Here is a 22676-nt window from a genome sequence, read left to right on the forward strand (position 1 = left end):
TTGTCGGCGTTTGCACATTTCTCTTTGAAGCAGCCTTGTCATCCCGCCCTCTTCCCTCGTTAACGGGCAAGATAAAGCTCGGCTGTGTGCTCAGTATCTGTTAGCCTGAGAGCCTTTTGAAAATTACTCTTTGACAGCAGAATTTATTAACATCAAAAGATCAGCAAGATCTAGTTTCAGGCCAGGGTCGATTCAGGGGCCCAGTGACATCATCAGGATTCCAATGAATTCTCCTCTCTCTTGGGTCTGCTGGTGGCACTCTGGGCTGGGGTGGGGAGTGGGGGTTGTGGGGCAAGCGGTGTTTCTGTGTCTGCTCCTGGTGGCCAGACGGCCACCTGCACCCAGGCTCACCTCCTCCCAGCGCGGTCCAGTGGGCAGTTGTACCAGCCCCATACTGGTGTTCGAGCAGAAGCCTGGGAACTGTGGGGTCAGAACTGAGTGGCCGGGGTCACCTGGGGCTCAGGTCACACCTGGCCTTGACGCCCCAGGTGCAGATTGTTGCCTAGAGGGCTCTGGGGTTGCACACACCTGACTCCACACTTGGCCCCTCTATCTACTCCCAAGGCTGAGGCAGCATCTTCCAATGACAGCTCCCAGCCCTCAAGCTCTCCATCTACTTGGCCCTCAGCCATGGAGAGCTGGGGACTGTGCCCTTGACCCTGGGTGGGGGCTAGTGACCATGGTGGAGGCAATATTCTGAGACTTTGGAGGTGGACCGGGAAAGCCATGTGGCTTCCACCTACTGCTTCTGGGATCCTGCATGCAGGACGCAGTCAGCATCCTGGGAGCAAGCCCTGGGAGGTGGGAGGAGGGCCAGGGGGACAGGAGGTGCGACCCCCAGGAACCAGGCCCAGCACCCAGCCACACGTGCTCAGTCCTGAAGGGCTTCCCTATTCTGAGGTGTAGTGGCCCCGGCTGATGGCCCATGGGGCCATCTCCACATGGCCTGCCCACTCCCCGAGTTTAGGAGCACAACGGATCACTGCTGTTTCACACCCGTGAGTCAGGGCTGTTTGTTACAGTGGTGGGAAACTCATGCACTGGCTGTGTAACTCTGGGCAAGGGGCTTGACCTCTGTGTGTCCTATGTCTGACATGAAGATAATAATGCCTGAAAACTGTGTTCATTCTTCAAACATCATTTTTAACTTAATCTCGCAGTTTCTTTATTTTCGGCTGCCCTAAGTCTATGTTCCTTCGCACGGGCTTCCTCTGGTTGTGACGAGCCGGCTAACTCTTTGTTGCAGTGCTCAAGTGTCTCACTTCAGGGGCTTCCAGTGGTCCATGGGCTGTAGCCCCGCTGGCTTCAGCAGTTGTAGTTCTCAGGCTCTAGAGCGCAGGTTTGGCAGTTGTGGTGCACGGGCTTAGGTGCTCCAAGGCATGTGGAACCTTCCCTGACGGGGGATCGAACCCATGTCCCCTGCATTGGCAGATGGACTGTTAACCACTGGACCACCAAAGAAGTCTCCCCAAATATTTTTAATTTTTAATTAACTAATTAATTAAATTTTTGGCTATGCTGCATGGCCTATGGGATCTTAGTTCCTCAAGCAGGAATCGAAGCCAGGCCCCAGGCAGTGAAAGCATCAAATCCTAACTACTGGACTGCCAGGGAATTCTTCAAAAGACACTAGCTGAACACCTACTGTGTGTCAGCACTGTGAGCCCATGTAAAACAGCCCCGCACGTAGGAGGGTTTCCAAAAGCATTTTTCCTTGCTTTTCGACCTAAAGATTTAATGAACTGCTAAACATCTCCTATGAAGCAATAATCGGTTACTTGGCAGGCTGACACCTCCTGGTCACTGGGCCTCGAGGGGTCATGGGTCCCCCAGGGCTGCCCCACGGAGAGGGAGAGGTATGGCAGCCTGGGTGGGGAGGAACTGTCCCTTCCTCTGCTAAGTGGTGTGATCAAGTTGCAGGGAAAGGTGCTATTTGCTAGGTAATAAACACTCCTATTGTTCACAGCCCTGGAGCATTAATAAGTAACCCAGTGCGGGGCCCCTGGCTCCTGTAGTGTCAACAGTTAATATGACAGGAATGGGGAACAGGTACAAGCTTCCTCCTGTAGTTTTCTGTGGGCCCAGAGCCCCAGGCCAGCCCCGGCCCAGACAACAGGGCTGAGCTTACCCGCTGGTCTGGGCCCACCCTGTGGGCCCCTCCTGTTGGCCCGCTGACTTTGGTGGAGCTCTGGGCGGCTCCGGACAAACAGGGTGGAATCCCACCTCAGGCCCGGAGGTCGGGGGGTGTGCACCATGGGGGTCCTTGCGAATGGGTGAGTGCATGCTGGATGGCTTCTGGAGAAGGGGGCATCCGACCTAGGCCCTGTGGGGAGGGGATGCTGCTGGGACTGGTGGGCAAGCCCCCGATGTTACAGGGGGCAGTGGTGCTGGGCCTGGGGGAAGACCGCTTGTCCAGGGGGGTCAGCTGGTGACTCTGCGGTGCTGAGGCCCCCACAGGCTTATGTCTAGGGCCTGGCACGTGGCTGGCGCCAGGGACCGCTACGTGGGTGGAGTGGATGCATGAATAGGGGTTGGAGCTCAGGGAAGAATCAGACAGCAGGGTGGCGGGCGGGCGCCCACCCACCTCCATCAGCTCTGCCCAGGGTACAAGGTTGGGAGGAGCCCTGCTGCAGAGAGCTAGTGACCACCCCCCCCCCCAGCCTTTTCCTTGTTTTTACTGTTGCTATAACAACAATAATAAATGACCACCAGGGACTTTCCTGTTGATAATGCATTTTCACTCTTTTATCTGTTGAATTGTGTCCCAGATTCACATGTTGAAGTCCTAGCTCCCCTACCTTAGAATGTGACCTTTCTGGGAACAGGGTCACTGTATATGTAATTAGCTGAAGTGAGGTCATGGGGGTGTGTCCTAACCCAATAAGGGTTCATCCTCCTGGAAGGACGATGTGTGAACACAGACACACAGGGAGAGGCCACGTGGTGAGGCAGACGGGGTGATGCGTCCACAAGCCAGGGGGCACCAAGAGCTGCCGGCAATCCACGAGCAGGGAGCCAACACCCGGCTCTCGGATAACTGGCCCCCAGAACTGTGAGAGAAGGAATTTCTGTTGCTCTAAGCTGCCCAGACCCTGCAGCCTTGCGGGGATGCAGAGACCCTCCTCACCCTTGCCAGGGACAGCCTTCCAGGAGCGTCCTCCTGCCCTTGGGCTTCTTATGGATTGAAGCTGTGTGTCCTTGGGCAAGTTGCTGACCCTCTCTGAACTTCGTTTCCTCGTCCTAAATAGATGACGACTGGACCCTCTGCCATTGTGTTGCCTCGAGGATAAGAAACCCCACCTGCAGAACAAGTGACTGAGGGTCCCGGCCTTTCGGAGCCCGGGGGCGGGGCCTGGGCACGAGGGGCGGGGTCTCGGTGCTGGGGGCGGGCCCTGTACCTCCAAGTCCAGGCCCATCAGGGGCGGCTAGCCGCTCGACGTGCTCGGCGCTCCCGCGGGGCCTGCTCCGCGATCGGCCGGCCGTCCTGCGTACGGCGCGCGTCGCCCTAGGAGAGTCTGGGTGCCGCCATCATGTCGACGGCTATGAACTTCGGGTCCAAGAGCTTCCAGCCGCGTCCCCCGGACAAGGGTAGCTTCCCTCTCGATCACTTCGGTGAGTACGGGCGGTCCGGACTCCCCGGCCCGGTGGTGCCTCGCGGCGCGGGCGGGGCCTCTGAGGCTCGGTACGGCTCGGCTCGGTCCGGAGCCTCCCACCGGGGCCCGGGGTAGGAGCGGGGACGGCGCTGGGCCCTGGGGCCAGCGAGAGGACACGGAGGCCGGCCTGCGGTCGGGGGCCGACGTTCCGGCAGCCGCATCCTTGGCGGGTGTGAGGCCCGCGCGCGGGGTTCCGCGGGCGTCTGGTGCGGAAGCGGAGGGCGCTCCTGGTCGCCGCAGCCTCCGCGGAAGCTAAGGCTTCGAAAATGGGTTTCGAATGGTTCTTTATTTGCCAGTCTGCAACGTCTGCAGGGAACTCCCGGCGCCGCCGCTTGGACGTCCCCCTTTTCCTGCCCTCGCTGTTCCACCCAAAACATTTGTCTTTTCTCGTCTGTTTCCAGAGTGTTTCTGAAGGAAACTAGTTTCCAGAGGAGAAGAAGGAGGGCTGCCAGTAAGGTTGCTGGGCGGGCATGTCCTGTTTTCACTTTAAAAAGAAAACATTTTTCTGTTTTGTTCCAGGTGAATGTAAAAGCTTTAAAGAGAAATTCATGAAGTGTCTCCGGGACAATAATTTTGAAAATACTTTGTGCAGAAATGAATCAAAAGAATATCTAGAGTGCAGGATGGAGAGGCAAGTACCTGCCAACCATGATTTATGTCTTCTCCGCCCACCCTGTCTCCAGCTGAAATGTTTGTCCCAAGAGGCCCCACCCAGGCCTGACTTCTCCTTGTGTTTGGCCCCAAAGGGCTGCCTGGCTGTGAAATTGAGGCATTTCGGAGATGAGTTGTACTCAAAGTTGTTGGCAGCCGTGGGAACCTTTTCCCCAGTGATAGCCATGGACGTGATTGCATTCCTCAGAGTTTTTTCTTTCTAAATGTGTGATGTGTCATTCAGGTTTCAGAATCGTACATCATAAAAATGCTGACTGAGTCAAAAGATTTGTGGGTACAGAGCTTATTCCTTTAAACGTTCTCAGAACATAAAAATACGTGCTGTTTTCTTTGATATCCACTCAAGAGCTGTTTGTAGTGTGACAGGCAAGACAGTGGGCCCGAGAAACAGTGAAAGATGAGTGACTCTTCCTATCTCAACCAGAGTTCACAAGACCCACCTTTAGACAAAACAAAAACGCTTCTAACTGATCCGTTGAGATTTTACTTCAGAAGTACCATTGTAAAGCTTCATGGGGAAAGCATGTAACCTATTATGTGCTTGGGTGGAAACTTTTATTTATGTCCTTTGAGCTCTTTGTTTGCTCACGAGGGAACCCAGTCTGGCAGAGGCCTTGTCTGAAGACAGGTTGACAAAAAGCAATCCATTCTGGGCCTGTTTTCAATTTTTCCTTAACAAACTCAGGCATTCCCCTCCAGGCAAGCTCCGCTGTGCTTCTTGGACCCCAGGTGTGTTGAGGGCTCTCTGCAGACATTTGGGATTTTGAGGGAGATGGGCCTTCTTGGTGCCCGGCCCTCAGGGGGTGCCCTTCTCCCCTCGTGAGTCACGCAGGCTCACAGGTGTTGTAGGCTTAACGATGGGCCGGCCTGACACCAGCTCCGTCATCTCTACGTGGTGTGTCGGTCGGGTCTGCATGCTTCACTCACTCTCGCAAATCAAAACAGCTGAACTCGAGTAGTCTCTTCTTGGCACGAGCCTTGGTGACGGAGTTCGGCGCTCGTCTCTACCCTGCGCCTGCCCAGAACTCGGGTCGCCGTCCCCGGGTCAGTCCTCCCTGGGCCGGCACAGGGCCCAGCGGCTCCAGCTCAGGGCTGCCTGGAGGGTCCAGTTGCTTTCGTTCCGGAGCCACGCCTGCTGCGTGACGAGGGCTTCCCGGCAGGGCCAGCGGAAGGGCCGTCTTTTTCCCGTTTGCTCCTGGGCCTCTGAGGAAGGCCTGCAGACGGGAATGCGTCAGCTGCTCTGTGGGTTCCACGATTCAGGCGGCATCACTGGTTGGTCAGGCCGCATTTGGTTGTGAGGGGTGTGTGTTTCTGACTTGGTCCGTATCTTGCCCACTTGCTTCTCCGTCACTCTTTTATTTATTTATTTTTCCGTCACTCTTTTATTTATTTTTTTTATTAGTTGGAGTCCGTCACTCTTTTAAAAAGCTTCCTTTCCGCTTTTTTCCTTTTTGCTGATATTCCACACCCTTCTTTCGTGTACTTCACATGCATCTTTTTAAGAACTGGACCGAGGTAGAATTTGTCAGTTGGCTCACACGGTCTCGGGCCCTGTTGGCCTGGAGTGGATGTGTCTGCTGCTGAGGGCAGGGGCTACGCTTCCTCACAGCAGCTTCTGTTAACATTGGGGTTGCACGGTCAGCAGAGACACAGCGAATACATGTGGGATCTGAGACCTCAAGTCCAGGGCCCGCCCTGGCATGTCTGGTGGCCAGGCCTCCTGACCTGGTGCGGAGCGTGTAGAGCGTCTGGTCCTGGGAGAGCACTGGGCCCGACCAGGTGCGGCCCAGGCACTTCCCTCAGGAGGGTCTGTCCTGACCTGTCTGTTCCCGGGCTTCCTGTCCTTGGCCTGTGGCCCACCCTGCATGCTCACGGTCCACGGTGCTGTGTCTTCAGATCCTTCCTCCTCTTTACATTTTTTCTTTCTGACCAGAGGCACCCAAGGTTCTATGATTTTAAGGATCCTGGGATTAGGTTGGGTCCCCTTGGATAATCCAAGGTGGTCTCCTCTCTGAGTGGGCCGACGGGCAGCCTTGTTTCCTCAGCAGCCTCAATACCAACCCCCTCCCGCTGGTATCAGGTCTCACTCACAGATTCTAGGGCTCAGGGCATCACCTGGGGGCCCTGGCCCTGTCAACCACGTTGTGTCTGAGCGGCCGGTTCTAAGAACCGTGTTCTGACAAGGTGTAGTGGGAGTTTGTCGTTACTTGCCTCCTTGGATTTTAGGAGCGTCTCGTGCATTCTGTCACTGTGAGGGTAGTGGAATCTGTTGCCGGGTGGATTCCACGAGCTGGTGTTTGTGATTCTGGGGATGTTGTCCTAAGGGCTGTTGCCAGGCCTCTGGGTGTCGTGGGCGTGGCGGGCAGGGGCACAGGGGCGTGCACACAGGAGCATGTGATGAGGAAAGTGGCCGGGAGCACGGCAGGTACGGGTCTGAGGGTGCTGTTCCCATGAGGGGGTGGGGGCGCCCGGCCTGAGCGGCCGCATGGACCCTGACGGCTCTCACTTTTCCTTTCAGGCAGCTGATGGCACAGGAACCCCTGGAAAAGCTGGGATTTGGAGATCTGATTGATGGAAAACCAGACAAAAACTGAGCTGTGCTGGGAGGAAGCCCGTGGCTGTGTGGGGTCGCTCGGACTCCCGCCCCCACAGCGTGCTCATAGGTACCGCGGCTCAGAAGGGGACTGTGGGGGTGCCCGCGAGGTGCTGCTCGGAACCATGCCAGATGCCCCTCCCTGGGGACGTGCCTTGAGGCTGGGAAACGGCTCGTCTTCTGAAGCTGCTGAAAGGATTTTGGGAAAGTGGTGTCCCTTTTAGATTTCTGTTTCCCTCAGGCTTGTGAAGGTTTATCCTAAGTTCGCGGGGATGACAGGGCTCCCAGGGAGGTGAGGTGTCCGGTGCCCACCCAGGGCACTGTGGGCGCCAGTGAGGTGCTGGGTTCACGTCGTTGGCTGTGTGTGAACGTTACATGGAAGTTATGTAGACGTTGTCAGGAAGACGTTCCTAGTAAGTGGGTTGCTCTTTGTACTCATAAGCATGTACTCTGTTCGTTTCCTTTTCTTTTTTTTTTTTGAAACAAAAACAGAGGATAAACCTGGAAGGGGAAACTGGTTTTGACACATCTGACTTCTTGATTTTTGCTGGTGATGCCTGAACACCATGTGTCTTTCTGATCCGTATCGGGTGACACTTGTACAGTCAGATGTTTAGTTTCAAGAAGTCGCCTGCTGTAACTGGGGAGCAGGTCGTCCGCCCTTGTCAGGCGACGGCGCAGCGGCCTCTGGCGCTTTTCCTCTGAGGAGCCGCAGAGCCTGCAGCCAGCCCCGCTTCTTGGCCAGGAGGGGTCAGGGCAGCGTGGGCCCGTTGAGTGCTGCCCGAGTGCTGTGAGACCCCAGGGCAGTGTTTCTGGGGAGCCTTGTCGTGGGCTCAGAGCCTCAGCGGAGACCCTGCACCTGCCCCGTGACTGTCTCCCTGGCCCCAGTCAGCTGACTTGTCCCAGTGTGGCCAGTGGGGGGGGGTGCCAGGAAGACCCAGGTGAGTGCCCTGACCCCCTCCTGCTGCAGGGAGCCCTCGCGCCTCCCCGGCCACGTCCAGTTGTCTGTGTGGCGTCCCTCCCCTCGGTCCTGCGGTGGCGCCGTGCTCACTCAGGCCCTCCCCTCGCTCCATCCCAGGCCGGCCGTCTGCCGGGGGCTCCGGCACTGCTGGCCCCGTGGGGGTCCAGCCCCCGGTGCTCCGTCTGTGCCTTGTCACTGGAGCATCGTCTCTGTCTACGCTTCTAGCTGGTTTATGAAAAGCCTTGCTTTTTATCACCAAACCGAGCCATGGAAGTATCCAGTGTGACGTTGCACATGTACAGGGTTATTCATTGCAGCGTTGTTTGTAATTGTAAAGCATTGGTGTGACCCGGCCACCCGTGCTTGTCCCCGAGGCAGGGCCCGGGGCGGCTGCAGGAAGGACTGGGGGAGACCACAGTGTGCCCTGCATGGCCCTGCATGAGAGGGAACTTGGGGCCCAGAAGGCAGTGTGGTGGGGGAGGGCTGTGGGTAGAGAAGCAGATGTACAGAAGTTGTGCAGAAGCGTGTGCATGCACTCACCTGTGTTCATACGGACATCCTTTCGCTCTAGGTCCCGGGGACCTGGGGTCACTGACCCCTGGCAGCCAGGGGCTTGCCTGGCGGCTGACTCTTTGATTTGAGCCTCTCTCCAGCAGGAAGACCCAGGGCCAGAAAGTCCATTTGACCCTGGACCCTCTTGTGTCAGACAGTAGGGAGTTGCCAAAGCCTTGGTGGGCTTGTCAGGAGCGCGCGGCAGGGCTCCCAGTGGCCTGGTTGGCAGCAGCGGAACAACCGTTGGGTTTGGCTGCAGCGTCAGTTCCTGCCCAGGAGTCCCTGCTGAGGGAGGGCAAATGTTCCAGCGCAGGAAGGGGACAGCCGTCCTCCCGACCCCGGCCCTTGTGGAAGGACGGGGCATCCAGGCATCAATGTGTCTGGAGGTGGGTGGGCAGCGTTAGGTGGAGCCGGTTCTGGAGGACACCCCAGGAAGCACTCAGCCACCAGCCGAAACCTCTGGGATGTCGCTGACGGCAAGGTCCCCATGGCACGCGCCCTGATCTGCCCCAAGGAGGCGGCATCACTGCTGTTTTCTCTTGAGTGCGTCACCTCCGTCTCCGAGGACACACCGACGTGCCCGGCCCGAGGGCCAAGCCTGGCATGAGGGTCAGCGGTGCTGTCCCCGAGGACGGGTGAGGGGCTTTGGGTTGGTCACAGCGCGTCATGTCCGTGCACACGGGGATGTCGTCAGGAGAAGCGGGCAAACTCTGGCCTGTTTCTGCAACTTTTTGGAAGTCTGGAGTTATTTCAAAATAAAGAATTAAAAAAATGGTCCATGCTCATCTCTTTGTAGTTGAACTTTGTACATACATGACTGGGTGAATTCGTGTTTTGAAACACACTTGGGAATCCCACAGAGAACTCGGCTGTGGTGGCGTCGGGAGCGGGCGCGGGGCTGGAGGACACCCCACATGGACCGCGGGCTCCTCACGGAGGAGCAGTAGCTCATGCAACCACTGCTAAAAATACGAGGCTTCGTCTGGTCCTGCCAAAGCTCCCTTGAGGTATTTTTGGTTGTCATCATTTGTCAAGTAAAGAATGCATTTTACTTGTCGTATATACTTGTCTCAGTGAGCCAGTGACATTACTATAAGGCACCTAAAGACAATGGGCAGAATGTTTTCCAAGTGTCTTTAGGATTATGCCAGGGCAATCTGATGGCCACCGTCAGCCCTGGGCCCACAGCCACCTTCCCGAAGTGCGATGCTGACAGAGCCCCTGGGATGGGAGCTGGGGGCGCAGGGCCAGGCCCCCCGCCTTAAGCAAGCCAGCTCCTTGTAACAGCTCTGGAAAACTCGAGCAGAGGAAAACAAGGTGGTTGGAATACCTTTTACTCTGTATCTGTTTAGGGAGGCAATGCTTTTATTAAAAAAAAGCAAGTTAGGTTCCTTCCCCACTAACAGATCAGCACAGACTCGGTGGCTTAAACAACACATTTATGCTGCCTCATGTTCAAAAGCTCCCGCGAGCTGGCTCCTTCCGGAGGCGCTGGGCAGGGTCCACTTCCTGCTCTCCCAGCTCCATGAGGTGCCGCGTCCCATGGCCCGACCTCGTCCTGAGCTGCTGGCTTCTCCCTCCCTGACTGCCTCCTCCCCCGTCCTCGATCTGACCCGCCCCCCCCTCCCCCCAGAGGGTCCTTCATGATGATATTGGGCCCCCTAGGCACGGGCAGCTTCGAACTGGGGGACACAACAGAACCCTGCTTGTTTCATATACGTGAACAGCTTAGAACTGGGGGACACAACAGAACCCCGCTTGTTTTACACACGTGGCTCACATGTTATCGTGTGCGGCGCTTTGCGGTGAGTGGTGGTTTTGATTACTCAGTAGACGTTCTTCAAAGGAAACTGAAGGGTGTGCACGTTGGCCCCTTCACTCCTTCTGCAGAGAAGCCTGCGGCCTCTGCCCTCCATGCATCCTGGATGGCGCGGCCCTGGCCCTCAGGAGGAGCTGGGGTCTTAGGTGGCTGCTCTCTGTCCTTGGGAAGCACGTGGGGGCAGCGGGAGCCCAGAGCAGGACAGCCCTCCAGCCCCGGGGGTCCGGGAGGGCTTCTGGGAGCGTGTGGAGTAGGACCCGGGCGGCCCTCGGCAAACAGGGCCATCTCTGCACCATGCACAGCTGCCCACCTGTTTTTCTTTGTGACTGTTTATAACAAGCATCTATCATTTTTATAGAAACAATAGAAACATCAGCTAGGGGAACAGCCTTCTGAAGGTGCCAGGCCATGTTACCAAGCTCGGGGTTACCACGTCGTGGGGGGTTAGGGTTGGCGTGTGCAGGGCGCCAGCCGCCCGGTGACAGAAGCAGGGCGTGGGAAGGGCCCTTCTCCCTCCCGGAGGCCGCAGCCGGGCACAGACTGTGGTGGCATGGCGGCCCCTGCTGGCCGGTGGTGGCGCCGCAGTGCCTGGGGTCACCTGTGGGAGGGCCGTCCCCTGGGGCCCCCACGGGCGCAGCGAACGTGCAGTGGCTGCCACACTCCGGGAGCAACACATCGGGCCAGGCTGTGCGTCTCTGAGGCCCTGGATACTCCTGACACGGGGGTCAGGCTGGAGGCGGGAGCCCCAAGTGCAGTGGGCGCCCCAGCTGAGGGCCAGCCCCCAGCGCCTGCGCCCCTGGTCACCCCGGGCTCAGGGACCCGTGAGGGACTGCAGGGGCTCGCCGCCCACACTTGCGGGCTGTGTGCCCAGGGTGCAGTGGAGCCGCTGCAGAGGAGACCACCCTGGGGCAGAGGGCGCGGGGGGAGGGCCAGGGTCGGGCTTCTCCCCGCTCTGTGAAGAGAGTCCTGGGCGTGATGATGGGGGCAGGGTTCTGGAGAGGAGAGCCCTGTGCCTGCGCTGGTGGCAGCTGCCCCAGACTTGGCTTCTGACCGCAGCGCCCGATGGTTGCCGTCCTCACGGCCCCAGATGGGCTGTGGTCAGATGGCGGCTGACGCCCCTATGACACCGTACCCGTGTGCCTGGCACATGAGCCGGTTGGGGGGCGGGCGGGAGGTGGGGGACCCCCACCGGGCCTTGGCAGCTGGCGGCTCAGGAGAGACTCGGGGAGACGGCGCGCCGGCAGGAGCTGAGTCCTCTCCAAGTCTTGGAGGCGAGGGTACTGGGTCCTCCTAGGTTGGAGGCTCACGGCTCCCGGCCCACACCCCGGGGCAGCCGTAGGCCCCACCCACCGGGGCGGGCAGCCGTAGGCCCCACCCCTCGGGGCGGGGCAGGTAGCTCCTGGGGGAGGGCGTGTGGGAGGCGGACGGGTGGACACGGTGGGGCGCAGATGCACAGACCCTGCCGGGGAAGGCGAGGACCCCTCACGCCCCGCTCGTCCCCCTGTCCGCGGCCTGACCTGTCCTGTCCCCGCGTGTCAGCCCAGGACCTGGCCTTGCCATGTGCGCACCCTGCAGGGCCTGGTGAGCTGTGGGGTGCTTCCACACCGGCTGTGGACTCCCGCCGCCTCGCCCTGCAGGTGGGGCAGGGTCCCTTGTGCTTGGTCCACAGACAGGCCTGGGGCTTGGTCCTGCAAACAAGCCTCAAGCCGTAGGTGAGCAGGGCCTCGCAGCCTCGGCTCCCTGCCCTTGAGGACCGCTGACCCGTCCATTCCGCGGGCCTGGTGGCTCAGCACGGGCTGGAATCGACAGGTCCGAGGCCTCGGGAGCACCCCGGCATGCCGTGGGCGTTCACGACCGGCTGTTCTCACTGACCGTTGCGGTTCGTCCGGGCTGTAGCGTTGTAACGCTGCTCTCTTTTCGTGGCCGAGTCCTGCCCTGCTGTATCCATGCCTCCGGACAGGGCTCACCCCGCTTTGGCTCCTGTGAGGAGCGCTGCTGTGAACATTCACGTACACATTTCTGAGTGTGTGCGCGCTTTCCGCCTCTCGGGTGCGTACTTGGTGGAGTGGGTGCTGCTCCGTTTGTGGGTCTGTGCAGGTGCAGCCGTCCCGTCTGCCGACAGCCGTGATGCTGGGCACCTGCACGTCTGTGTGTCTTCCTGGGAGAAAGTGCTGCTGGGGTTCTCTTACCACTGGCTTGTCAGAGTCGCACTCATCTGTGAACTTTAAGTCCCCGGCTGGATGTCAGTGCTCAAAGAGCTGGGACCCAGGAGACTGAGCATCACTGTGGCCGCAGCCCACTCCCCAGACTGCACCCGGGCTTCCCCCGGCTCCCACACCCGCCCCAGGGGGGCACCCTGGGAGCCCAGGTCCTCCAGGAGCCCGAGGGGCCTGCAGACACGTCCCCCTGCCACATGCTGGTTCTCTTCAGGATACCAGGCAGAAACTCTTTTTAAATGTCCCCACACCCACTGAACCAGCCCTGGAGCTCTGCCCCCGCGGAGACCCCACCCCATCCGTCCCCTCTCGGGACCCCCCTGAGACCCTTCTGGGTCTCTAGAGCCAGCTCTGCTCGTAGATGGAGACACGGTCCTGGTGCCGGGACCGTCCCCGCTGCCCGGGCTGTGGGGCAAGGAGTGGTGCACACCCCGCACACCAAGGGTCGCCTCTTTTTTGGGTGTCTCTGTTTTCCTTCATCGGGGTGGGGCTGGAGGCTGAGGCTCAGGAATTACGAGGGCGAGGGCTTTAAAACAGGAACTGTGCCAGCCACACCGGAAGCCGCCACTCGTGGCCAGGCGTGTCAGCCGAGTCTCTGCGTCTCCCACATTCTGGGAGGCGCTTGCCTCCTCAGCCCCCAGAGTCCCCATGGGGACCTTGCCCTCAGCTGCCACCCAGTCCCCAACAGAGGACTGACCCCGACCCCCCAGCTCGTCCACTCCTGGGAAGACCTGGGTTCCCAGCCCAGGTGCGGCTCAGAGCAGGCCCGGGGGGGACAGAAGGTGCCGGGGAGGAACGCCCATGACCCCCCCAGGCCCAGGAGGGTTCGGGCCGAGCCGGCTGCTGGCTGGGTGCCTGCCATGCTCCCATCTTGCCCAACACCACCCCGGAACCTTGCGGTTGCTCAGCCCCGAGCCACGACGTGGCCAGGAAAGGCTGGAGGGCAGTGCCCGCTCTCCCTCCCCCACGCACCCGAAACCCAGGTCTCAGGCAGGGGGGCTGGTGGGAGTGGTGGACACAGCCTGGGGCTCCCCGTTTTCTCCCCTTGGTAGACGGGTCCCCGCTGCTCAGGGCTCTGCACAGAACAGGCACGCCGAGGGTGCTGTTGAGGGCCCAGCCGCCCTGCAGGCCCCCTCTGGGCGTCCCACCCTGCCCAGGCCAGAGTGCCAACTCCTCTGCCCTGCAGAAGTCCCTCAGGAGTCTGGGCACCACTGCCAGGGGCTGGTGGCCGGCACCCCGTGGGGTTCCTGTCAGCGTGTGTCCTCCGCGCCTGCACCCCGTAGCCCTGCAGCCCCTGGGGCTGGGGTCCTGCCTCTCGGGCCCTCCCCTCCCTTGCCCTCCACCCCGTCCTCGTGACTCCCCCACCTCCTGCCCGGCCCCCCTCTGCCCGGCCCTGCTGGGGGGTCCACCGCGGCCTCCATGCTGTCAGCTGCCCTGGACTCTGTCTCCAGCCTGCAGGAGGACCCCTCCCCAGTCTCCAGGCGCTGTGCCCTCCCCCATCCTCACAGCCTTCCTCAGGCCACGAGGCTCTGAGTCCTGGGTGTTTGCCTGTCCGCATGTCCCCCACACCTCGGCGGGCACGGCTGGCTCCCCAGTCACCTTCACGTGCCCCCTCCCACAAGGCAGACAGAGTGGTCACTCCCCTCGCTCCCATCCCCTCAGCAGAGGGGCCCCCCAGGGCCCTGCCAGGACCCTGTGTGCTGGCCTCCAGCCCCTCCGACAACCCCCAGAGCCTGGGCAAGGGCCTGTTGGGCGTGACCCGCCCGGGGCTGCGTGTGCCCTGCGTCCTGGGAACCCCACGCCAGCCCACTGCACCCTGTGCTTCCCTTCGGCCTGGGGGCCCGGGTCAGGGGCTGCAGAGCTCGGTCCTGCCTGTCTCTTTAAGGCTCTCACACCCTCACCTCTGTCCTTGAATCCGCCTCCCTGGACCGTGTCATCACCCCCATAGTCGCATGGGACGACAGAGCAGCAGAAGGACCCGCTGCCCGACAGCCTGCGCCTCGCCTGCTCGTGCTCCCAGCCCCTCTGGCTTCCCTGCCCCCACCGGTCCCTCCTCGGCCCCCAGCATCCCTGCCGCTGGGGGCGGGGGGAGTGGGGGCTCGGCTCTTTGTTCCCCAGCTGTGTGTTCATCCCAGTCCTTCCACCTAGAAGCCACGTGTGGCCTTGGGTATGACTGAACACCTCTATGCCTCTGTTTTTCAGCATCTGCAAAATGGGAATTAAATGGGAAGGGGTTTGACCTAATGCCTGATGTAGTGAAAGTCGCTCAGTCGTGAGCGACTCTGTGGTCACACCGACTGTAGCCTGCCAGGCTCCTCTGTCAAGGGATTCTCTGGGCAAGAATACTGGAATGGGTTGCCATTCGCTTCTCCAGGGAATCTTCCCAACCCAGGGACTGAACCTGGGTCTCCTGCATCGCAGGCAGACGCTTTACCATCTGAGACACCGGTCAGTGAAGTAATTGCTGTTGTGACTGAGGCCAGTGTGTCTTCGTGACGCGCTGTTCCCCACTCTGCTCTGTGGCACATTCTGACCCTGGCATGGGGACCCCGAGATGAGGACACCACCCATCCCTCCCGGAAGGGCGCCATCTGATGAGGGAGAGAGGAGGCCAGCTCAAGCACACGATGACGCAGGACCTGTGGTTTAGAAACTCAAGCCCAAGTGGGCTCCCGTGTCCTGCCCGAGAGACCCTCAGGGCTCTAGAAGCACCGGGCCCCAGTGTTGGCCAGAGTAGGCCACAGTGCCCACACAGCCTCTGTGGAGGGCGAGGTGGCAGGCCCTTCCCCGTCCTGGAGGTGCTCTCCTGGTTGTGGGCCCCCCGGGACTCCGGCACAGCATCCAGCTGAGACTCTGGCAGGCGGCACACGCCCGCAGTGCACCCCCCGCCGCGGAACTGCCCGGCCGAGGACCGTTCTGGAAGAATGCTAGCAGTCGCTGACAGTGGTTGGCTCAGTCACGGGGTGGGGGGTGGGGGGAGGCTGTCCGCTGTTTCTAACCAGCTGCATCACTGCATTCATAATTTAAGAAGAAAAGGGAAAGAACCTGAACAGAGACCTGTCCCCTCCTCTCCCCCATGCTGTGTGCTGGCCTCCTGACTCAGAAGGCTGTATCCAGAGCACCCTTCTCCCCGCACACCCCGCCCTTCCCGGCTGGGTGCAGAGCAGGGCCCTTCTGTGGCCTGAGTGACCCCCGGCCAGGCAAGCCCCCTGGGGCTTGTCACCCGCCAGCCTCTCCTCGGAGGACAGGGAGGTGGTCCTCAGGGCCTTGCGTGCACCCCTTCTTCATGCATTTCCTGCTTGCCCGCTGGGCCTGGGGCACTGCCCCTGGGGGCACAGTAGCTGTCAGGCGCTGTCAGGGCGAATGACCGGGGACGGTCCCACCCTCAGTCTCCCCGACCGTGGCTGCTGGTGTCTTGCCCGGCCAGGTGGGCCCGCTGCAGGGGGATAGGGTGGGCGGCGGCCCGGAGACCGCCCCTGCGGGTCCCTGGGCGGGTCCCGGGAGCGCGGGCTGGGGCGTCGGGCCGGCGCGGGAGGAGGCCGTTCGCCCGCCCTTCCGCCCGCGCCGCTGGGGGCCGCCCGCGGGCCGCGCCGGCCAGAGCGCGCCGTGCGCCCCGGGCCCCGCGCCGGCACACGCTCGGCGGCCGCGGCGGCGAGGAGAGCGGCGGCGGGGCCGGGCGGGCGGCAGGAATGCGGAACCGGCGCGCGGGCTGAGCCGCCCAGGATGGCGCAGGGGCGGCGGCGGCGGGCGGCCTGCGTGGGGCCCTAGTGCGGCGGGGCGGGCGCTCCCCACCCGGCGTCGCGGCCATGGCCAAGGAGCGGCGGAAGGCCGTGCTGGAGCTGCTGCAGCGGCCGGGGAACGCGCGCTGCGCCGACTGCGGCGCCCCGGGTAGGTGCGGGCCGGCCGGGCGCGTCGGGGTGCTGTGGGCCCGCGTGGGTGCGGGCCCGGGCGGCTGTGGCCCGGGCCGGGTGCTGGCCTGGATGCCAGCCCTGGGCCGGGAAGGGGTGCTGCGGCACCCGCAGGGCTGGAGGGCGCGGGCCATGGAGCCTGGCCCCCGCTCCGGTGGGGCGCGGTCCCGGTCCCCGCTGGCCCCCGGCCCCCGGCCCGCGGCTCTGTCGCCGCTTCCCCTCCCCCAGGCTGCGTGTCTTGTCAGCCGCCGGCAGCCGCCGCCTTGCGAAACCTGGGGCTCCGCAAAGAAAGAGGAAATCGCGGCGGGAGACCGGCGGCAGGGAGGGGATGGGTGAGCGGGGCCGCGGCTCCTCCGCGGGGATGGAGGGTCCGCCGGCGCCCCCACCTGCGGTGACGTCATGGCCCCTGCCTGCAACCGCCCTCCGGCCCTGCGCTGGGAGCGGGGGAGGAAGCACCTGCCGCGGCCACGTGGACCCGCTGGGAAAGGGGTCGCGGGACCACCCCCCCCCCCGCCCCCAGCCTCGCTGCCCTGAGCAGGTGACCAGTTCAGGTGGGGCCCTGGGCAGGTGCAGTCTCCCGGCGGGCATCTCCTGGACTTCGGTCCTGGGTGGTGCTCTGGGGTGATTTCCAAGGCCCCGGAGTCCTGGGGCTACTGTTCAGGGATTGGCAGGAAGAGAAAAGGCTCTGCTCTCAGGCCCCGGGGACCCTGCTAGTGAGCTGGCGCCCCTGGTAGGTCCTGGCTGCAGTGGGGGTGGGGCTGGAACAGCCCCCAGCAGCTAGGGCGGCCCCCTGGCCTGCAGGGACACACTGGGCGTGCTCCCCCCGCCCCCGGCGGGGGGGGGCACCTAGCCTGAGCCCCCAGAGAGGGAAGGTGGGGACACGGACTGTGGACATTCACTGCCCGGCTCTTGGCTGCTGCTTGCCCACTGGGCTGGGAGGGGTCTCTTTCCTCCCGCTGCCTCCCATGCAGGGAATCTGGAGTGGAGTGGCCCTGAGGGGAAGCAGCGGCAGGCTTCCCTGGAGGCGGGCGGGCTGAGGGCCTTCCCCACGGCCTCCCTCCCGAGCTGCCCAGGGCCTGCGGCTGTGCCCTGAGGCTGCATCACCACCGCCTGCTGCTGCCCGCCTGGCCACCCTGCTTCTCTCTCCCGGGCCTGTGTTTCTACTTGTCAGGAGGGCGAACTGTGCCAGGGAGTGGTCTGTCCGCAACGTCTCCTGCCAGGCCTGGTCTGAGGGGCCGGGCCGTCAGGCCACCCTGCCCAGAGGAGCTTCTTGGGACCCCGAGCCTCCCTGGCAGGAGGGAGAAGGACCTCCTTGGCGTGGTGATCCTGCAGCCGCTGCGCCCGCCCACCCACTCCACCAGGGGCACCCCACCCCCGCCCTGCGGGCACAGGCGCTCAGGAGGGCCGCCGCCTGGCACTGGGCCACACCTCTGCTCTTCAGACTCCGTCCACGACCTCAGATCCTCGCCTCATCTGCCTGGCAGCCTGAGGAGCAGCCAGGATGTGGGCCCCCATTTTATAGCTGGGGACACCGAGGCCTGAAGACCTGGAGCTGACTCAGTGGGCGTGGGGCCTCAGGGGTGACTGCTGTCCGGGTGCCCGGCCCCCTGACCCGTCTCGCGCCTGCTGTGTCTCTGCTGCAGCCCCACGGCTCTGTCCGTGGTGGGGACCGCCCTGGGGCGCCGCTGCAGCTTCCTGTCCCCGCTGCGGCCAGCTGGGCGACTGGAGCCCTTCCTGGCTTTGATGGGGGCCGGAGGAGGACAGCGCCCTCCCACAGCGGCTGGTGCTCCTGCTTGTCTCCGCTGCAGCCCACCCGGAGCGGCGCCTCGGGGCTGGGGGTCTCCAGGGCCTTGGCTCCGCACGGCAGGACGCAGGTGGGCCCCGGGCCCCCAACCGCCAGGCGCGGGGCTGTGGGGATAGATCTGGGCAGGCCGCCATGCGAGGGCTGCCGGCAGGGAGGCTGTCTGGGGGTGGTTGTAGCCCCCAGACCCTCCGGTTGTCTGCCCCCGAGTGGGCGCCACTGCCCTTGAGCACGGGGCCTGGTCTGAGGCTCCCGGAGGCGCGCCTCAGTGCAGGCCTGGATGGGAGGGTCTCCATCCCAGAGGTGGGGGCTGCACTTCCTTCCTCCGGGTCACCCGCCCTGTGGGTCACCCGCCAGGTGACTGTTTGGCCTCCGATAGGCAGGACGGGCGAGGCCTCCACACGCTCCCTGGGTGAGGTGTGGGTGGTCCTTCCATGGGGCTTTGATGCCTGTCACCTGCACCCCCAGGTAAAAACAGTTCTGATTGGTGAGGTCTGGGCTTGTCAAGGAGCGCTTTCTGGGAGTGACGGTGGTGGGACGGTGGTGTGGAGACCCTGCTGGGGGCCCGGGGCTGGGGGCCAGTCCTCACTGCTCAGCCGGGGCTGGAGCGTCTGCCTGCCAGACCTCAGAATAGGAGGTCCGCACTTAGCCCCGGGAGGCTTCAAGGCAGAGGTGACTTTTCAGACGTTGCTGTGAAGTGGGGCAGGAGGACCCAGGCTGGGAGGGCCTCTGCAACGTGGCTTAGTTTGGGAGAGGGTCCCCTGAGAGTGTGGCCGGCAGGGGGCTGCCGAGAAGTGGGCTGGGCAGATGGTCCCCGCTCCCTGGAGCCGCAGCCTGCTTGGGTTTTAGGTTACTTTTTTCCATTGTGGTGAAATCCACGTAAAAGTCACGCTTCTCACTGTTGCGCAGTGTACGTCCACGTTGTCACGCAGCCGTCACGACCGTCCGTCTCTCAGTCCATCTCTTTCCATCTTGCAAAACAGAGCTGTGTCCAGTTGAACACTGACGCCCTCCTCGCCCCAGCCCGCACCCTTCCCCTTGCCGTCTCTGTGGTTCCAGCCAGACAAGTAGACTCACACAGGACCTGTCCTGTGTCTGACTTGTGTCGCTGAACGGAACGTCCGCAGCGTTTGTCCCGCTGGGTCAGGTGGCATGGCTTCCCGCCTTTAAACGGCTGAGATGTCGTTGGCTGCAACATCGTATTGGCCTCATGTGTAAACACAGTGATTCGATGCTTGTGCATACTGAGAAACGGTCACCACAAGAAGTCTAGCTCGCATCCCTCACGCAGGGTTTCTTCCTTGTGACGAGAACTCTTCAGATCTGCTCTCTTAGCACCTTCCCGGTGTCTGCCTACTGCAGTGCTGGCGGCTGCAGTCACCATGCTGTGCGTTTGTCCGCAGGCCTCGTTGATTCTGTAACTGGAAGTTTGTACTTTTTGACCCCTCTTCACTCAGCCCCACCTCTGAGAACTTGTTCTCTCTCTGTGAGTGTGGGGTTTGGGGTTTTGTTTTTTAGATTGCACATGTTAATACAGCATTTGTCTTTGTCTGGTTTATTTCACTCAGCGTGATGCCCTCAGGATCCATCCACGTGGTCAGAAATGGCAAGGTCTCCTTTTTGACGGCTGAATAGTATCCATATGTGTCACATCTTTATCCAGTCGTCCATATCTTAGCTGTGGTAGATGGTCCTGTAGTAAACATGGGGATACAGATATCTTTATGAATTCATTTTCGTTTCCCTCAATAAAATATCTAGAAGTGAAATTACTAGATTGTATGGAAGTCCTATTTTTAATTTTTTGAGGAACCTGCGTTCTGTTTTCTATCTGCAATGTCACCCAAATGTATCCTTATGTCCACTGCCACCCTTAGCTTGTTATTTCCTGTCTTTTTCTTGCTGGCTCTGCTCATGGGTGAGCTGATGCCTCACTGTGGATTTGATCTGCATTTCCCTGGTGGTTAGTGGTATGAGCATCTCTCCACACACCATGCCATCTGCATGTCTTCTTTGGAACAATGTCTCCTCAGAGGCTGTGCCCAGTTTTTAATTGAAGTGTTGAGTCTTTTGTTGTTGGTTTGCTATCACATGAGTTCTTTGTGTATTTTGGATGTGTTTAGACCCACTGTTAGGCACGTGATTTACAGATATTTTCTCCTGTGGGTTGCCTGTTTGTTTGGTTGACGGTCTTGCTGCGCAGTCTTCAGTCCCACTGGTTTATTTCTGCTTCTGCTGCTTTCGCTTTTGGTGTCAGGCCCCCAGACTCATCGCCAGGACTGACGTCAGGGAGCTTGCTGCCTGCGTTCCTCTAGTTCTGTGGCTCCGGGCCTTGCGCTCAAGTCTTCAGTCCATTCTGAGTTGACTTTTTGTAAGATAGTGGTCCTGGTTTTTGCACATGGATGTCCAGTTTTCCTGTTTATTGAAAACACCGTCCTATTTCCATTGTAGCCTTGGTTCCTTCATTGTATATTAATTGACCGCATAGGTGCAGGCTTATTTCTAAGCTCTCTGTTCTATTCCATTGATGTGTATGTCTGTTTTTATGCTAATACTATACTTTTTTATGTACTCTCTTGATTCCTATAGCTTTGTAATGTAGTTTGAAATCAGGAACTATGATGCCTCCAGCGTTGTTCCTCTTTCTCAAGTTCGCTCTGGCTATTTGGACTTCGAGGTTCACAGAAACGTTAGGATGGTTTGTTCTGTGGTGCTGCTGGGATCTTGACAGGGATTTCTGTGTTGCCTGCTCTGACACTGAGGACGGCTTTGGGGGTGCGGACGCTTTAACAGTGTTAATTCTTCCAGTGCGTGAGCACGGCGTGCAGTCCCATCCGCCTGCGTCTTCGGCATCTTGTAGTTTTCAGTATACGTGTCTTTCTCCTCCTTGCCTGAATGTGTTCCTAGGTATTTTACTCTTTTTGACGCAGTTGTAAGTGCGTTGTTAGCTTTCTTTCTCTCTCTGGTGTTTTTATTCTGTTTGTTTTGTTTTTGGCTCTGCTGGGTGTTATTGCTGCTGGGCTTTTCTCTGGCTGTGGCGAGCAGGGGCGCCTCTCTAGTTGGGGCGTGCAGGCTTCTCTTGCTGCAGAGTGCGGGCTCCGGGGCACTTGGGCTTCAGCGGCTGTGACTCCCCGGCTCCAGAGCACAGGCTCAGTGGCTGTGGTGCTCGTTCCTGCGTGGCTTGTGGGATCTTCCCGGATCAGGGGTTGAACTTGGGTCCCCCGTGTTGGCAGGTGGATTCTTTACCACTGAACCACCAGGGAAGCCTCTAATAGTTTGTGTCTGTGGTTTTTTTTTTTTTAGTGTAAAGAAACACAATAAATTGTTGTGTATTGATTTGTATCCTGCAACTTTACTGAACTCATGTTCTAACAGTCTCTCCATGGAGTCTTAGTTTTCCATATATTATATATTGTCATCTGCAAACAATGACAGTTTTACTTTTTCCTTTCTTGTTTGGATGCCATTTATTTCTTTTTCTTGCCCGTTTGCTCTGGCTGAGATTTCCAATACTTTGTTGAATAACAGTGGCAAGACTGGGCACCCTTGTCTTGTTCCTGGTCTTAGAGGAAAAGCTTTCAGCTTTTCACTGTTGAATGTGATGTCAGCTGAGGGCTTGCCATTTGCGGCCTTTGTTATGTTGAGGTGCACTCCCTCTATACTCACTGTGTTGAGAGCTTTTACCGTAAATGGATGTTGGATCTTGTCAAATGCATTTTCACATCTGTTGAAATGATCGTGAGTTTTACTCTTCACTTGGTGCATGGCACTGATTCTTTTGCTTCCCTAGCTCACTTGGTAAAGAATCTGCCTGCAGTGCAAGAGACAGAGGAGACTCATGTTTGATCCCTGGGTCAGGAAGATCCCCTGGAGGAGGAAATGGCTAACCCGCTCCAGTATTCTTGCCTGGGAAATCCCATGGACAGAGGAGCCTGGTGGGCTACAGTCCGTGGGGTCGCAAAGAGTCAGACACGACTCAGCGACTAACCCACCACCATTGATTGATTTGGGGATATTGAACTGTCCTTGCATCCCTTGTGTCTTTGGTTTCTCATAAAGAAAGCTGAGCACCGAAGAATTGATGCTTTTGAACTATGGTGATGGAGAAGACTCTTGAGAGGCCTTTGGACTACAAGGAGATCCAACCAGTCCATCCTAAAGGAGATCAGTCCTGGGTGTTCATTGGAAGGACTGATGCTGAAGCTGAAACTTCAATCCTTTGGCCACCTCATGTGAAGAGCTGACTCACTGGATAAGACCCTGATGCTGGGAAAGGTTGAAGGCAGGAGGAGAAGGGGACAACAGAGAATGAGATGGTTGGATGGCATCACCGACTCAAAGGACATGAGTCTGAGCAAGCTTTGGGAGTTGGTGATGGACAGGGAAGCCTGGCATGCTGCAGTCCATGGGATGGCAAAAAGTCAGACACGACTGAGTCACTGAACTAAACTGAACTTGCATCCCTAGAATAAATCTCAACTGATGATGGTATATGATCCTT

The 22676-nt window shown here is 59.9% G+C and overlaps 2 protein-coding genes across 4 annotated transcripts in view; both read left to right on the top strand.

Annotated features, from left to right (window-relative positions):
* Positions 1 to 1503: 1503 nt before the first annotated feature.
* LOC122432749 (cytochrome c oxidase assembly protein COX19) lies at positions 1504 to 9208 on the top strand. Of its 2 annotated transcripts, XM_043454835.1 has the most exons (3): positions 3415 to 3612; positions 4173 to 4284; positions 6844 to 9208. In XM_043454835.1, the coding sequence occupies exons 1-3, from the start codon at positions 3531 to 3533 to the stop codon at positions 6917 to 6919; spliced, it is 270 nt and encodes an 89-aa protein (XP_043310770.1). In that variant the 5' UTR covers positions 3415 to 3530; the 3' UTR covers positions 6920 to 9208. The 2 variants fall into 2 exon arrangements, with proteins under 2 accessions (XP_043310769.1, XP_043310770.1); XM_043454834.1 differs by lacking the exon at positions 6844 to 9208 and having other exon boundaries at positions 1504 to 3612; positions 4173 to 4590.
* A 6866-nt stretch (positions 9209 to 16074) lies between these two features.
* Positions 16075 to 22676, top strand: part of ADAP1 (ArfGAP with dual PH domains 1) — a 36516-nt gene continuing 29914 nt past the window's right edge. The window contains exon 1 of one of the 2 annotated variants that reach the window (XM_043454860.1): positions 16075 to 16354. In XM_043454860.1, the coding sequence (XP_043310795.1) occupies positions 16273 to 16354 (82 nt within the window). In that variant the 5' untranslated portion in view covers positions 16075 to 16272. The remainder of the gene's footprint in view (positions 16355 to 22676) is intronic. The other variant, XM_043454858.1, reaches the window with a different exon arrangement.

This window comes from Cervus canadensis, chromosome 32, assembly GCF_019320065.1.
Source record: "Cervus canadensis isolate Bull #8, Minnesota chromosome 32, ASM1932006v1, whole genome shotgun sequence".
NCBI lineage: Eukaryota > Metazoa > Chordata > Mammalia > Artiodactyla > Cervidae > Cervus > Cervus canadensis.